The sequence below is a fragment of the Crinia signifera genome, chromosome 3 (genome assembly GCF_055691185.1).
Source record: "Crinia signifera chromosome 3, ASM5569118v1, whole genome shotgun sequence".
NCBI classification, from domain to species: Eukaryota; Metazoa; Chordata; class Amphibia; order Anura; family Myobatrachidae; genus Crinia; species Crinia signifera.
The window spans coordinates 96,316,043-96,333,329 of record NC_139219.1 but is presented as its reverse complement, the minus strand read 5'-3'; the positions used below and the strand labels follow the sequence as shown (position 1 = coordinate 96,333,329).

The 17,287-nt window shown below is 43.3% G+C and overlaps 1 protein-coding gene across 3 annotated transcripts in view; it reads right to left on the bottom strand.

Moving 5' to 3' along the window:
• Positions 1 to 17,287, bottom strand: part of KIF26B (kinesin family member 26B) — a 345,725-nt gene that overhangs the window by 227,909 nt on the left and 100,529 nt on the right. For all 3 annotated transcript variants that reach the window (XM_083176235.1, XM_083176236.1, XM_083176237.1), the window contains one exon: positions 7,674 to 8,210. In XM_083176235.1, coding sequence (XP_083032361.1) covers positions 7,674 to 8,210 — 537 coding nt within the window. The remainder of the gene's footprint in view (positions 1 to 7,673; positions 8,211 to 17,287) is intronic.

The following is a 17,287-nucleotide window of genomic DNA, read 5'->3' as shown; positions in this document are numbered from 1 at the left end:
TAACAACACCTTCTTAGAGAGGCGGGAAACAGAGGAGTCCACTACCGGTGGCTCCTCCCATTTCTTTCTGCCCAAAGGTTCAAAGGGATAAGCATTTGTGAACCTTTTTGAAAGAGTAAACCTCTTATCAGGGTTTTGCCATGCAGCCCTGAAAGCAGTTTCTAACTCTGCCTGCTCAGGGAAGTACACTGGCTGTTTCTTCTGGGTCATGAAGAAAGGGTCTCCTTCTGTGGATGCCTCTACAGGGAGATCTAAAACATCCCTAATGGCCCTGATAAGGGGCTCGGGACCATGTACTGCCGTCTCAGGAGCTGGTTCCTGCAGACCCTGCTCCTCACCCTCCTCCAATATGTCCTCATCGTCCTCATCTGTGTCAGGATCCATAGCAGTAGCCTGCCTCTTTTGAGGCTGTGCGGGCGGGGGAGGTACATTTTGGGTATGAAGAATATCCACCCTAGCAGATAACATGGATAATTCCCTCTGAACCCTCTGCGTTTGCTGAGTGTTAGTGGAAAGCTGTGAAGCCACAGAATCCAACAAGGTTTTTATGTTGGAGGCCCACGCAGGCTCCTGCTCGTCTGCCTGCGATTGCCCCGCAAGCTGTGGGGGAACCCCACTGATCTGGGTGTCCGCACTACTGGGCTGTGGTGACATACAAGCCTCACAAGTAACCTGGGACTGTGACTTGGGCACAAACTTGGTGCTACACACCATACAAGTGAACTTTTTCACCATGATGAGATAGTAACAAACACAACCCCCACGCAGTCACACACGTGCACACACTGCTGGATGTGTTTCCTCTGAGTGAAAACAGACTATGTGCTTGCTTTATGCTGTGTCTGTAACTAAACAGTGGGGAAAAAAACAGAGCAATTGGGGAGCCAAGTGCACCCTTAACCTGAACTCACAGATCTGGGTGAGCTGGTAACGCTAAACACAGTGATATAAACAACACAGTGTCTGACTAAGCTAGATAGCGCAGCAGCGCTAAATCGCTATAAAAACCTGCTGTCTCTGCCGTGCTGCAAGTACCCGGATCCACCACGCCAGTGAGGAGCCCTGTAATGGAGTCTGGCAGCGTGTGAAGAAGCAGGAAGTGACAGCGCGCGCCCAGCAGAGCTTGGTCCCGCTCTGAGTGAAGCCCCGCCCCCTTACACGGAGCTGGCGCTTACAAAGAATTATACTGACATTATTAAAGGTGTAAAATATATATATCATACATTATACATTATACCCTGAGGGGTGTCCCTGGTGGTCCAGCGGCAGCACCCCTATGCCAGTTATCAGACGCGGTGTTCACGCGGTCCCTGCTGGAGAGCCGCCATTACTAGCCGTCGTCTTGCCGCACCAGAAATGGCTGCGGGGACCCCTTGTGGGACCCCCAGCCTGTACTCACCACCGATGTCTTCAGACCTGTCAGGGGTGTGCGGCGGCTAGGGGACTTGCTCGCTACAGCGCAATGCTGTGCGGTGACAAGTCCCACGCAGGACTGGATTGTCCTGTAGCAGGGTCAGCTCTGCACCTGAAGAGGTCGGGGACTGACCCTTCCCCTGACACCCACGAAGCAGGACAGCTGTGTGGTCACTACAGCGCCCCAAAATAACAAACTTGAAAATAAATGTGGAAAAAACTCTGGAGCATCCAGAAGCACTGCCTCTCCTGAGGCACATTTTTCAAAACTGACTAGTGGAGGGAGATTGAGGGGAGGAGCCAGTGCACCCACACTGAAAGTTTTTTTATGTGCCTGTCTCTCCTGCGGAGGTCTCAATCCCCATAGTAGTGAAGCCCAGTATCCCATTGGACGGTAGAGAAATCCCAGTGATTAATTTTTCTTCTCACTATGTCGTGTGACTTAGACATTTAAAAGATTAACAACCTCCTTTAACCTAACAAATAAAACTCTCCAAAACTCTATCCCAAGTAGACTGTGTCCCAAGGGAAAATATTAAAGTGATTAATTTTTTTTTATAAACCCTGAACAAAAAGTCACAAGGGATCAAATCAGGCTAAACTAATTAGAAACTAAACTGTTACCAAAAAAGTATTAAAATTAAAATAAATTCCACTTCCCCTTCTAGATCCCTCTTGGAGGTTGGATAAAACCAGGCTAACACATTTGAAAGGTAATTAGCTAATTTACTGTGATACAAAAACTTGACTGATTTGTTGCCGAGGATGAAGTCAGCTGATGCCTTATGACTCAGGAAAAATTGTATATAGAAATACCAGCAAATGCATCCAAGCAACTCAATGGCCAGTGTATGGAAGGATTTATTTATAGTACTGCAGTTTATTTTAGTTTAAAATAATAAATTTTTCATGTATAGCAATTAGTATTCATGTAAAACTGAAACCATAGGTATATGTTATCAATCTCACTAGTTATTACATTGTGTAGCAATAGGCAACCTGGTACAATTGGTACCTCAAAATGTACATGTACAGTAATACCCCTTTCAGACAGCCAAATCATCCCAAGTTATTGCCATGTTAACCCGGGTTGATCTGTGGACTGAAAACGCCACAACCATGTTTCCCAGGTCCATCAACACAGCATTTCAGCTTTACATCATCAGCTCCAATAGCTGCCTCCTCCCCCACCCTCTGATGAGGTGCTGTCACAATAAACCAAGTCACTGCAGGATCTTTTATATCACAAACCCCAGGTCCAAAAGGGGTTTTAGTGTGTCAGGGAGTATACAGTTTAAATGTGTTTTTTTGGTACTCTTTACTTAGAAGGGCGCCCATCTCGGCCATCTCGGGCATTGAATGCACTAAAAAATCAGGTGCGATGCGACAGACGAGATGCCCGAGATTTCCCATAGGGAACAATGTTAAATGTCTCAATTGACCCGATTTTCCTGTTCAATGCCTCAATTGACCCGATTTTTCCATAGGAAACAATGTTAAATGGGCCACAGAGGCCAAAAAGGCACCCTGAAGTGAATAATGGCCACCCGAATTGTTAACGCCACCCCACGATCAACGTCAACCCGAAGCGTGGCGAGCGCAGCGAGCCCGCGAGGGGCGGCGGTACGCGTCCTACGACCTTTTCATACCCCCACTATCCACGTCGGCGTGCAGTTGAGAATAGAAAGTGTGGCGAGCGCAGCGAGCCACCGTGCCCGAAGCGTGGCGAGCGCAGCGAGCCCCGCGAGGGGACACGGACACCTTCACAGGTATCCGCGTCCCCTCGCGGGCTTCACAGCTGTCCGCGTACCCTCGCAGGGCTCGCTGCGCTCGCCACGCTTCGGGCTCGGTGGCTCGCTGCGCTCGCCACACTTTCTATTCTCCACGCCGACGTGGATAGTGGGGGTATGAAAAGGTCGTAGGACGCGTACCGCCGCCCCTCGCGGGCTCGCTGCGCTCGCCACGCATCGGGTTGACGTTGATCGTGGGGTGGCGTTAACAATTCGGGTGGCCATTATACACTTCAGGGTGCCTATTTGGCCTCTGTGGCCCATTTAACATTGTTTCCTATGGAAAAATCGGGTCAATTGAGGCATTGAACAGGAAAATTGGGTCAATTGAGACATTTAACATTGTTCCCTATGGGAAATCTCGGGCATCTCGTCGGTTGATCGCACCCGATTTTTTAGTGCATTCAATGCCCGAGATGCCCGAGATTTTTTACTAACGATGCCCACGATCAAAATCGTGGGCGCCCTTCTAAGTAAAGAGTACCGTTTTTTTTTTTTATAATCATAGTTTACTTTCTATTTGCCAAAACTTAGCAACAGCGCTGTAACAGGGAGGCAGTGCACCCTGTGTCACCCCCTACACCTGTGACATCAACATGTCACACCTAGGGAGCATAGCTACCGCATCTGTAAGCTACTGCCTGCTTCAGGCAGCACCCAAGGCTGCAGAGTCCCTTGTACAGTCTGGGTGGCCCAACAGTAATGCTACTGGCTGCAGTGTGCTCTCCAGAAACCCTGCATGCGATAAATGGGTGGTATGCAGTGGTGAAAATGCTGCTTCCTGAGCAATGGCACCACTGGCACAGTCCTCGTAATGGCCCTGAAAGATGCTGGTAGCAGAGTTATGTTACAAATCCTATGCTCTTTATTTTATTAAAAAGCTCTCAACTTTAATTTTTTGCTAAATATCAATTAGTTATTATAAATATTATAGGGGAAATTTACTAAGCTGGGAATTAGACTTCACATGTGATGTTGCTGAGGGCAACCAATCAGATCCTGTCTACTATCTTCTAGAGGGTGCTAAATAAATAAGTAGATTCTGATTGGTTGCCCATAGCAACATCACATATGAAGTATTATTCCCATCTTAATAAATTTCCCCCTATACCTTTGGTCCTTCACTGAATTCAAGAGGTATCAGTGTTATCTTCTACTTTTTGCCCTTGCAGTGATAGATAATTCATAGGGTAACTGCTAGTCTCAGCATGAGTTTTGTGGGTGCAACTTCTGTGGAAACTACAATGACCTCAAATGGTATCAGAATGCCTTAGGCCCTTATTCTGATCGGTGCGGCCGGATCGGAATATGCGGCCAGGACCGTGCGTCCGAAACCCCGCCTTCCATACGGATCGCCAACTCCGTCCGAACGCGGTAACAAGCTGTCCGAACGGACCGCACGTGTATTTCTCATGAATACACCTTCTCCATCTCAGGGAACCTCCCCCATCATTCGATGGTCGCAGACCATCGAATGCAGGACCGAGTGGCCAGGCAGCTCCCGCAACCTCAGACCACACGGTCATTTCTACGTGCAAAAGCAGGGATCTGGGCGGGCAGCTGACATCCGGCAATGTCATATGTCCACCCCCTACACGTGCGTCACGACCGCATTACCATACGTATGCCCAGCGTTTGCATGGAAACGCCCATGAAACGCGGGGTGTAAACATATGGTAATGAGCCCAAATAGCCCTTCACGCCCCTCTCCACCCCCTGTTCGTAGTGTACACATTTCATGCGGAATTTGGACGTGCGTTCCGTTCACACATGCGCAGTGACGCCTCTGCACATGGGCAGACACAAAACATCGGCGGGCCGAACGCACGCGGACATTACCGCACCAACCAGAATAAGGGCCTTAGTGAGATACAAATTATAGAGATACAAGTAATGCATGTCAAATTCATTAGATACATGCATAGGGATCGTGCATAAGGGAGCGATTCATCTCTTACTGCCTCTTTCACACGCTCCGGCTCCTGATGGGTGGCAAAACCCCACACGGTCAAGAAGCCGTGCTGCATTGAGAAGTTTACAATGGAGGGGATGGCCACAGCCATGTGAATGGACACAATTGTGTCCATTATTAACTACGGTGTGCGGCACGGCTTTTGGCCATGCGGGGTTTGCTGCCCGGTAGGAGCCGGAGTGTGTGAAGTAGCCCTATGAAGTAAGTGTTTTCCTTACTGGAAATGAGTATCATTCAACTGCTAATGATGAAACCGGTATGGGTCAATGGATCCACCCAATTTAGGTCAACATACATTGGGTTGACCACTGAAGGTTGGCAGGCCTTAAGTCACAAGAAAAGTGAAAAACTCATGTAGACTCTTTGACTGTTGACCTTGCTATTGTCGATCTATTTCAGGTGTCGAGCTAAATTCTGTCAACCTTCAGTGGTCGACCCAATGCATATCGAACTTAATAAGGTCGAGCTAATGACCGTACTCCGATGCAACACCAAGTTATATTGTAATGGCAGAAAGTCATGTGTATATATATTTGTTACACATATTCTTTAGCTATAAGCATACATTCTTATCTGTTCTCAAACTGCATTAAATACAAGGTGAATTAAATTGACAATTGTATAATTTACTCAGGATGTAAAAGTATTGTCTTGAGTAATGCTCCATAAAACATAAATCGATATAAAAGGCAATTTAGCATTATCACCTCTTTATTTTAGTTTAGACAGATTTTTATAGATGCATATACTGTACACGCCAGGATGCTCTGTCCAGACGATGTAAAGGGTTAGTTTTCAGGGCACTCAACCATTTCTGACAAGTCTGGGCTGAGTGAAGCTGCAGAACTGGGGGATGCCCACACCAGGAGCCATAGAGTCTAGCCAGCATCATTGGTAATTAAGAACCATCTTGACAACGGGATGTTATAAGAGGCAGCAACTCTACACCATCACAGATGCCGTGCACAGCTCAAAAAACCATCACAGCTTTAATGTATTATGCTAGCAATCGTTTTATTCACACTAGTGTGAATTGTTAAACTATTCTGATTTTAGACAAACATAGAGGGGAAATAAATTAGCAAAAAAAATAAGGTTTTGTATGATTTTTCTGCCTGGCTTTAAAAATTCAATGAATGTACTTTTATTTCCACAGAAAAGTTCACCCACTTAAGTTCGAATATAAACAGGATCCACCAAATTTTCTTGGATCTGTGTGTTTTCTCAATCGCGGACAAAGATTTTCACAGATTTTCTTTTTCCTGCCTCCTTACAGGCGAAATAAAATCCCCAATAATACCAGCTATCGTCTTCAATTGTATTGCCTCCCTGTACTCAATTAGCCACTGTACTTTATTGTGGCTCTGAATGCTTCTTATAATATGCAACATGTCACCATAGTTGTACTTACCCACATTTTTTCTTGTTGGAAACCAAATCTATGTATGAAGGTGTCATAATGTAAAGTTAGAATACCAGTACCTATAAGTATTTGTAATACTGTTTAATAATGTCTTATTGTATTTCACGTTTTGCCATAAAAACCATTTTGAATTGATGTACTGCACTAATTTACTGCATATGTGTAGCACAGTCCAGCTGCTGGGAAGGGATATTGTAGATCAGTGATGGCCAACCTTGACACTCTAGCTGTTGTTGAACTACACATCCCAGCATGCCCTGCATCAGGTTTAGCATGGCCAAATAACAAAACTGTAGCAGGGCATGCTGGAATGTGTAGTTTAACAACATCTGGAGTGTCAAGGTTAGCCATCACTGTTGTAGATGATGGTCTATAATGCTTAATTGCCGTCTGAAACCACTATTGGGGCAAATTCCTGAAAAGTTCAGATGTTCAGAACTTAGAAACTGTGACAAGATGGCAATCCCCACTGCAAATGCAGTCTGCAAACTTTACTTCTCCTGCAATAGGCTCTTCTAAATAGCCTTGACACTTCAATCAAGCAGACACTGTTGTTTCTACATTATAATAATTCTTTGATAAGACCCTAATAACTACCTCTTTAAACCATAAATTCATCTCTCTCTCTCTATGACCCGGGGTCGGGGATACATTCAAGCAACAACATCTATTATTTCTTGTGTTACTAGTATTTACAGATATACCACATAATGGTCCACTATGCACTGCGACCATCGAATAATATCTCTCCCCTTTGACCACATGTGAAAGGATGTGTTTGTGTACTTCCCCTTGCATGGTACTGAGGGGATTTGGTGGCGAGGGAGGGATGGGGTGTTCGGCTGGGTGGCAGGCAGGCGTTTCAGAGCTCGCTTAGCAGCGAACGACTGCTGCGTACCGAGTCTTGCTGAATGAAGCCCATAGTGCAGCCAATTAAACTGATGGGTCAAGTAAAGTAAATGCAGCTTCGTTAGATAAAATTTCCTTAATCTTGTTTCCTTTTATGTATCAGACCAAATTATAGCAGAAAAATAAATATTTATAAGAAAACAAAACAGAAACAAAAAACACTTACTTGATAGGGGTACAGGGTCACACCATTAGTTCTTGCTAAAGACCAAGTACCATCAAGGTACTGATGAGCTTGAATAGCTACTGAATTCAAGATGTTGCCATTGTTCGGGCTTGTGGCCATTTGAAGGCTGACTTTGGCTTGGTGTGAAGGAGATACATTTTTCTTATCTTGACCATTGGCAAGCCCAAGGCTGTTAGGTTTACCGCCATGCTTGTTGGCCACGAAGCCGGGATAATTTGGTGTGGTGTAAGGGTTTGGCATGTACACCCAGTCCCTTGGCGGAAGGCTCCCCATGTGTCTTGGACTGACCATGGCTGGAATATTAGAGTGTCCTGGAGGAGAACCAGGAGACGCAGCATCACAATGTTCAACATTGGCAGATTGCTCTAGAGATGTGACCATTTGGATAGCTTCCTGTTTCAGCTGATTTAGGTGAGTGGCACATATGTCACAACGGTTGTCTCTCTCATTCCATGATTTTCTGATTGTGTTTGGTACTTGCAGCTTATCATGTATGCCACTAGTGATGGAAGGGTCCTGTTAACAAATAAATAAACAAACACAATTAGCGTTATAAAGATTAAAAAAAAATCACACATCTAAAATATGTTATTTCAAATATCAGTTTTGTCATACTCATAGAACCAATGTTACTTCTTTGGAGTTCTTCCTAATTATATAATCTAGCAGATACTATGGCATGTATTCAATGCCGGTGCGAGCGGCCGGCAAGGGGGTAAACTGCGAGGATCGCAGAAAACCAGTGATCCTCGCAGTTTAACCCCTGCGCCGGCCGCTCGCACTATGCAACGTTCCGGGGGAATCCTCACCGTCACAGAACTGCGAGGATTCCCCTAAACTGCGAGAGCCGCGGCTAGTGCAGCAAACTCGCTGTAATTAGCCTCGATTCTCGCAGTTTTTGGAGGCGAGGGGGAATTTGCGTATGAGGGGGTCACCGCTTGCCCCGCTTGCCCACAGCATTGAATATATGTCTATGACTTATGGATTCTTGTCAAAGAAATTTAGAAATTAGACTTGTCATGTTGTTTTACAATCCTTTATAAACTGGAAAAAATATTTTAAACTTATTTTATCATTTTTATTTAATTTTCTAATTAACAGAAATTGTTTATAATATTAAAAATCAAATCATGTAGTATTTTAAATGTATTGCAGCACCAACATGAAGATGTAACCCAATGCATTTCGTCTTTAACATACAGTACTTCATCAGGGGTATCAATTTCTCCACTTAAGGCTATGCAGTGAGAAAAATACCAAAATAATTGCCATCAAGAGGTGGAGACCGTATATCTGTATAGGTGAACTTAACTGTGTTCCCATGAAATTAGTTGTATAAAGTCTATTTAAAGTATATTATGTTCTGTTAATGTACAGAATTGAATACACACTTTATATGTTATTTGATTTAAAGTAAGAACACCAAGAACAACCGCAGCAAGACTTTAGCTTACACAGGAATAAAATCAGTTTTGGGTTTCAAATTGCCAACATCCCATACTTGATAATACCTCAGATCCCCAGCAGGGGTAGTATTAATATGAAAAGTCATGTAAAGTACTACAGTACTGGAAAGAAATAAAATTATACTTTTACACACAATATAATTTTGATCAATCATTTATATAGTTGGAATTCAAGGTGATAATTAAATCACATTAAAGCACTACAAGGGTAACTACAGTATAAATCACTGTGATTTCCTTGTGCAAGAGAGGACAGCAACTTGTATGCTGATGCTAAAGCCTGACTTGGAAGGAAACAGGCACAAAAGCAACCTCAGTCTGTCTAGCAAGCACATGTCAGCAGGCTGATACTGTCAGTCATTCCTGATCCCAACAAGGCCAGTCAAAGTCATAATCCAAAGGCTTTAAATGAGTTATGTTATGGTCTATTAACAATGTCCTCTGGGTGGACAGTAAGCAATGATTAACTTCCACAATCCCATTACACACACATCACCTTCTTTATAGCAGATTGTATTTGTTTTCTTAAAAAGCACAAAATATTAGTAATCTACTGTATTATTGTTAAAACACAATAAATAAATACATATGCATTCACGTTGTTCTGTTGAAGCTGGTTCCAAAATAATGTGATTCAATATTAACAATGATGATGATGATGATGTGTATGTAAGATATGCACATGTAGTTTCTGACTACTCTTATATCACCATCCCCACTAACGCACATTTTCATGATTTCTATGTGAACAGGCAGGATAATTACTGACAGAGTAAAATAAAGTATCTTTCTTACACAAGGAGAAGATGGGGAGGAGGAACCAATTGTTTTGTGGGTGCCCAAATGTAATGGGCACCTATAGGAGCAATTCAAATGTTCCCTCCCGTTGGGCATGAGTGTGCACACCATTTAGTACTAGAAATAACTGCACAAAGCAACTAAACCCGTCTGAAGTACTGATTTCGGAACCTAAACTACCGTTGATTTGTCACACATTTTAACTGGCAGCTCAGGAGCTCAGGAGGCTGTGAGCTGAAATGTGTCACCCAGCAGCAATTCGCACTTGAACAGAGCAGCATTTGAACTGCTCCATTCCGTGGTGTGAAACAATTGAATAGCCCTCACAGATATATGCTGAAGTAGCAGCACTGCACTCCTCCATACTTTTTTGGCAACAACATTACACACTGAAATGGTTGGCATGGTCCATGGCAGACCATCCCTTCCCATAAAGAAGGAAAAGCACTATATATATATATATATATATATATATATATATATATATATATATATATATATATATATATATATATATAAAGAAAAAACAGAATTAATTTTAATTAAGAAACATCTGTTTTATGCAGGCTTTCTAAACCTGATGGAAACCACATGAGGATTTGGGAGGAAGCAGGCTCTTTGCTTTGAAGCAGCATTAACACTTCATGTAGCCTTTCTAATTGTACAGCAAGGTGCCAAGATGTCCTTATTAGTCCCCATGTCCACATGGAGACACAGCGGGAATCTGGGCTCCCTTGAAATCTAACTTTACAAGTTTATCATACAGCAATATATCTTACATAGTATACTGTATATGTATTTGTTTATTTTTAAAGTCTATCATACAATATTTAAAGCTGTTATATTACAACAATGCTCTGTGTATATGAATATGGGGCCCATGTATTCATTGTATGTGATTATTAACAGTCTATATACAGTATAGCAACAGATATTTTAATTTGGAATGAGAATATTCCTGCTGTGTACTCATTAAAGAGAGAAAGCTGCGGCTACATTGCTTACAATGTAGTTCAGGGGAAGACCCCCTAGATACACTGTATATTACATACATGATGTATGTTTGTATGTGCTGGATGGCAGAATTTGGAAAAGACCAGTTACAACACTGGGCAGCCCACTGATTGGCTAAGCTCTCAAAGGGCCGTCCAGTGTTTTACATTTTTTTGTCAAATTCCGCTGCCCCCTGCTGCCCATTAGCGCTACTTCACAGCAACATCGGGTGCTGGCACTTTTGAGGGCACATCGCATTGCAAAGTCACATTGCCTTTGATCGCATAAGTGTATGGGCACCATTATACTTATTCGAGGGGGCCTGATGCATTCAGTGTTGCTAATCCCCAGGGTAGCCATCCAGCACAATATTACATACATGATAACATATTTTATGTTATATGCAGTTCCCCCTGCACTATATGGGTGATACTGCAGCTACCACTGGACAAAGGTATCAACATTTGTGGTAGACTCAAGAGTAGACCAGAGGCTGCAGGTGCAGGATCCCTTTCCTTTGCAGGAGCCTCCATAGGCTTAATGTGGTTGATGGAATCTGAAAATAGTGTAAACTTCCGAGGCCAAACTTCGAAATTCTTCACAGTTCACTAGGGATCAGACTGTAGTCTCCATGGATAATAAAGGGAACAGTGCCAAACAGCCTTTTGCAGATTTCTGCGTGTAATCGCCTGCATTTTGCTTTTTCTACAGAGCAGGAATACATATCTGTATGCAGAAACTACCGTTTCTCTTTCATTTTATGAAAATGGACTTGATACGTAGGCCCCCTAAATATGTTGAAAACTACAGAGTATTATTTTGTATATAGGGCAGTATATGTTAACATCACAACTGTTAAAAAACAAACAAAAAAAAACAACAACATTATTTTACGGGTGCCGGACGGGATCCTTACAGTCAAAACCCCGACACACGGGGGCCCAATGGCCACCGGCTATTCTCCCTTGTGGGGGTCCATGACCCCCATAGAGGGAGAATAGAATAGGTGGCGAGCGTAGCGAGCCACCGCGCCCGCAGCAAGACGAGCGCACCAAGCCCGCAAGGGGCTTGGTTGCGCTCACCGTGCTGTCTGGGACGTCGGGATAATGACTGTCGGGATCCCGACTGTCGGAACCCTATACCACAAACTTATTTTACATGTAAGTAGACTTGAGTGAGATCACAAGGACACAGTGTAAAAGGTCTGTATCAATATATTGCATGATTATTAAATCAGGTGTTTACACAGAGGCAGCAATTAGCAATTAAGAATTAAGCATTATTTAAGTTGCAGACTGAAAGCACAATAGTAATCATGTTAGAAAATATAGCATTCGCTTTTCATATAATGCCCTGTAGTGTTCTTTTTGGTTTACTCAGCCAAAATCCCCAAGGCGGCTTTCAAGATCTCAGATGTATGTTCTCAATGAACCCATTCAGTGTGAAGAATTAACCAACAGATATTCTTCAACTAGTAACAAGTCCCTTGCTTCCTTATGTAGACATCTAGTGGGATATCTACTGTGTGCATACAGAGAGACACTTAATAAATGCCGGGCTCAAAACGGCAGGATATAAGTGGCCTCCCAGTGCTAATCAGCAAGCTTAGGCTAACCTTACCTCCCTACTGAGATGTCAGTTGAATAGGTTAAGTGCTGACAGGCCAAAGAGGGCCTCAGCCCCTTCACTTGTGTGGTCTGGTGAGGTCTAAGATTACATACCTCTATAAATATTTCCCAAGTGACTCAACAACAACAACAAGAGTAAGGAAAAAGGCAGAGTGGCGTACACTATGGATAGTAACCCTAGCAATGTCCTCGTATCACTGATATAGGGTGCTACGGTTACAGGTGTGCTGAAAGACCTGTGTAGCTGGAAGGCTAAAGGTCCCTTTAATCCGTTGTAACGTATATCAGATAAGTGGCTGCAGACTGAAAGGCTGCACAATACACAGGACAAGGTACACAATTGCAAGACTGTAAATCAAACTTCCTTCTACTGCAGCTGCTTTGACTGTGTGTAACACTGAATTCATAGTCCAATTCTCCTAGAAAAGACCTAGAAAAGGCAATGTGATGTTCTAACATTTATGCAATTGATCTATTAAAATAAAACTACTTTTATCTGTAATTAAATACCACCGAGCAGATGATCTCATATCCCAGCACTGGATGATCACCCACACTGCTCAAGCCGAGTCGCACCTAACAGTGTAAAAGTTGTATAAAAAAAGGAAGTCTGCCAAGCATACAAAAACATTCACTATTATTGAAAGATGCATGACATGTGTTATCATCCCCCTAAACAGCAGCAGGAAATACTGAACAAACACCTAGGCAAAGCACCAGGCTATATACTAACCACATTTATTATCACACTGATCACTTGGCTTCTTTTGGCTGTAAATATTACTAATAGCTTTAATAGCTTATTGTTATGCATGTTGTTAGCTCTGGTGTACACCTAAGAGCACTTATTTGGCATTGCTGAACACTTTTCTGGTTCCCAATCGTAACACAGTTGGGACACCAGTTGTAAGCATAACCATCATTTAATGATGAGCATTTATGTAAATACTGTATGAATGCTGTAATTACCTATTGATGCAGTAAAGGAACAAAATATCAGAAATGTAAATGTCAATGCTGCTTAGCCAACTTTAATTAGTATCCATGAAAGGTTCCTGCTTTACCTGCCTTAAGATCACAAGAAGGCCCCAATTACTGGCACAATGTTAGTGGTTAGACTCATTAATCTTCAGTGAGTATTCATCATGTGTCTGTCACAATGCACAAACATTTTACTACACTTCCATTGTCAAAGGTCACTATGTAGTGCCATTAACCATATCTTCACCATTCAAGAGACAGAATGGCCATAAGGTATATTGGTACAAAAATGCAAAGCGGAAAGGAAATAACATGCACTATTCAACAAAACTAATTCTAATAAGAGAAATATCCACGTGTGCATCATACTCCAACACTTTTGAAACTGGGGGATGTTCAATATGGGCCTTATTCTAGTTCACTCTTTCTGACAAAATCCTTCTTAGATGGACAAAACCATGTGCACTGCAGGGGGGCAGATGTAAAATGTGCAGAGAGAATTCGATTCGTATGAGTTATTTTGTTTCTGTGCAGGGTAAATGCTGGCTGCTTTATTTTTACACTGCAATATAGAGCTCACTTTGAAGTAAAACCCCACCCAAATCTACTTCTCTCGGCATAAGTAACATCTGCCCCACCTGCAGTGCACATGGTTTTGTCCATCTAAGAAGGATTTTGTCAGAAAGAGTGAACTAGAATAAGGCCCAATGTGTGGATACCAATACGTGTGGATACGGTCACTCACCTATTCAATGCTGCCGTTAGATCTGCTCTGTTGAAAACAGGCGCATATTGCTGAATTCACGGACATTTTTCGACAATCCGTGCCCGTTTTCGAAGAACCACTGACTTTTCAACACTCGACAGATGGAACATTGAATTCCAGTTGTCAAGTTACAGTAGGAAAAAATGAAAACAGCCTGGGATTCGGGCTGTTGGGATGGTCCGACAGTCGGAATATTGGATTGAATATCCCCCTAAATGTATTTTTTTGTTATACTGCAAATATTACATACAGAGTTATTCAGCGTACTCTTCTGCACTGTTTAGCAAATTTCACCTTTAGAAGAAGACTACTTTTACACATGTGCATGGATAACTTACTTATTTGACTACTGTCGGTACAAAATGTTAGTTGGGCGCCCACTATAATTAGTACGCTCATACCCCCACTATACATGTCGGTATGGAGTTGATTTTATATAGTGTGGCGAACGCAGCGAGCCCCGCAAGGGTATGCAGAAAACTAAGCAAATAGCATAGTGGGCGCCCAACTAACATATAAGTACCCTACTTTCTATCCAAGACATGTTCTTCCCCTAAATATATAGGACTATTAACTCTCCCCTTCATATGTTCCTCCTCTAAGAATATTACAACTAGCCCTTCCACATGGTCTTTCCCTTTCAATACTCCCCTCCACATGTTTCTTCCCTAGATATATGACTACTAACTATAACATCCCTATGTTCCTCCCTTAGTTATGTGACTACTTACTATCCCTTCCACATGTCTATCCTTTGAGGTATGTGACCTTTTGTGCTTTAGACAGCTGCCTAGGTCTGTGGAATGGAAGGATATTTAGTAGTCACATGGTCACTATTGCAACCAATCAATTTATATACAATTACAAAGCCAAGAACAGTTCAACACAAGACAGTATCAATTAAGGTTGTCTACACCAAAATCTGACCCTGCCATCTGCATGCAACAACCAAAATCAAGCATTGTCAGATAAAGCAATCCTCTATATATGTCTAGTGTCTGTGTGTCACTGAAACACTGCCACCTGTTGGCAGCAAGTGAAACTACGTCTCTTTCTCTCACAAAGGGTGGGATGTATTAATATACATCGCCGCCCTTCACCTGGCAGCCGCCGCGATGCTGCCGCATGTACTAACATATGCGGCTAGCATCGGGTTGCGGTGACAGAGACCCCCGCGATACCTGTGATGTGGTCTGTGGGGGTCTCCGTCACCTCCCGGCGGCTGCCAGAGTCCCCCTGCGTCTCCTCCTCCCCCCTGCAGCCGGATGTCCTCCCGGCTGTGACACCTGCTGGGGGAGGAGGAGATCAGGAGGACGGGAGGGGGGGGGGGGGGCGCGGACGGCGGACGTCGGGTGGCAATAGAAGCCCATAGGCTTCTATAGGGTATCGCCACCCTCTGGGTGGCGATACCCTGCCAAGCGAAAACGGGGCGGACGGGTAATGGTAAATAGGAAAATGCGGTAAAACCCCCGTTTTACCGCATTTTCCCTTTAGTCCATCCCGCCCAAAGACAATCATGTACAAATAGTTGCCTTACTAGCTTTCAAAGTGTAGTGTTTTTTTTGTCATCAAGCTTTGGAAAGCCTCTGCCCACTGTAGACAGCATCTCACTTTAACCATTTTAGCTGCTTTCAGCTCAAAAGCTGCCCAGTATGCATGGCCTGACGGTTAGCATTGATACGTGCGCCCACATCATTTAGTTTTAGTTGTTAATAGCTGACAGAAAAAGAATCTGGTGCAGTATTTTGGTGCAATATCTTCACTTCACTTCAGGGTCAAATGTGATGTGCATTCAGAGATGCTCTCATGTAATACCTTCCTGTCATATTGAATAACGTAGAGACTTTTGTTTGTGAGAATGAATATGGCAACAACAACAATTATTCCACACTCTGATTCCCTCTTGCTGCTTGGAGGGGATTTCAATATGGTAGCTAACCCCATAATGGATAGATCCTCCTGCCCAAGAAGTCCCCCTCTCGCAGCTGGCCCTAGATATTAAACTTATTACAGAACAACTGCATCTGATTGATTGAAGACTACACGTGCCTTTCAGCAGCTCACGGCACAATGTCACGTATAGACTACTTATTGACCTCCTCCTCCATGCTGTCAAGCGTCACGGAAGCGGGTATTGAACCAGTCTGCATCTCAGACCACTCACTAATTTGGTGCGAAATAGCCACTTCGGTGGATACTGCGACTCATCACCAATGGCGATTCCCAGCATATTTATCTTCATCCATTGGGTTTCGCAATATGCTGGAGGCTAAATGGGAGGAGTTCCTGCATAACAATACAGGTCAGGATTTATAATCACTAATATTATGACAAACAGGGGGGCGAGATTATGTCTTTTGTAGGCAAATATGGTAAGGAAAGGCAGCTCTTATACTAAAGGCGCAAGAGGAGCTAACGACAACACTTACTCAATATAAATTAAATACCTCTGAGGTATATAAACAGAAATATACCCAGGCCAAATCTCACTTTGACTCACTTCTAGCGGTGGAAGCTACGAAGAGCATGTCTAACTCTAATTTCCAGTTTTACACCCATGGTAACAAAACGGGGCGTTATCTATCTAATTTACTCAGGGGATCTAGAACCTCGGCGGTGGTGGCTTCTATTAGGACCCCAGAGGGGATACAAAACATAAGGGAGCCGAAATTTTTGACGTTTTTAACAGGTTTTATACCCACCTATATAGTCAAGATAGTTTTGACCAGGCCAGGAAAGAAATATTCTGGGATACGGTGGCGTTGCCCCCATTATGGATGAAGAGGTCAAGCAAGCCATAGGTATGCTGAAGCCTCTGAAGGCCCCAGGGCCGGATGGCTTCTTGGGGGAATTTTACAAAATTCTAGCCCCAAGGATAGGGGAAACATTAAAAAATTGATTTTAATGCTATCATGTCAGGTTCACAGGGGCCATTGTATTTTAACTCCGTTGTGGTTAAGG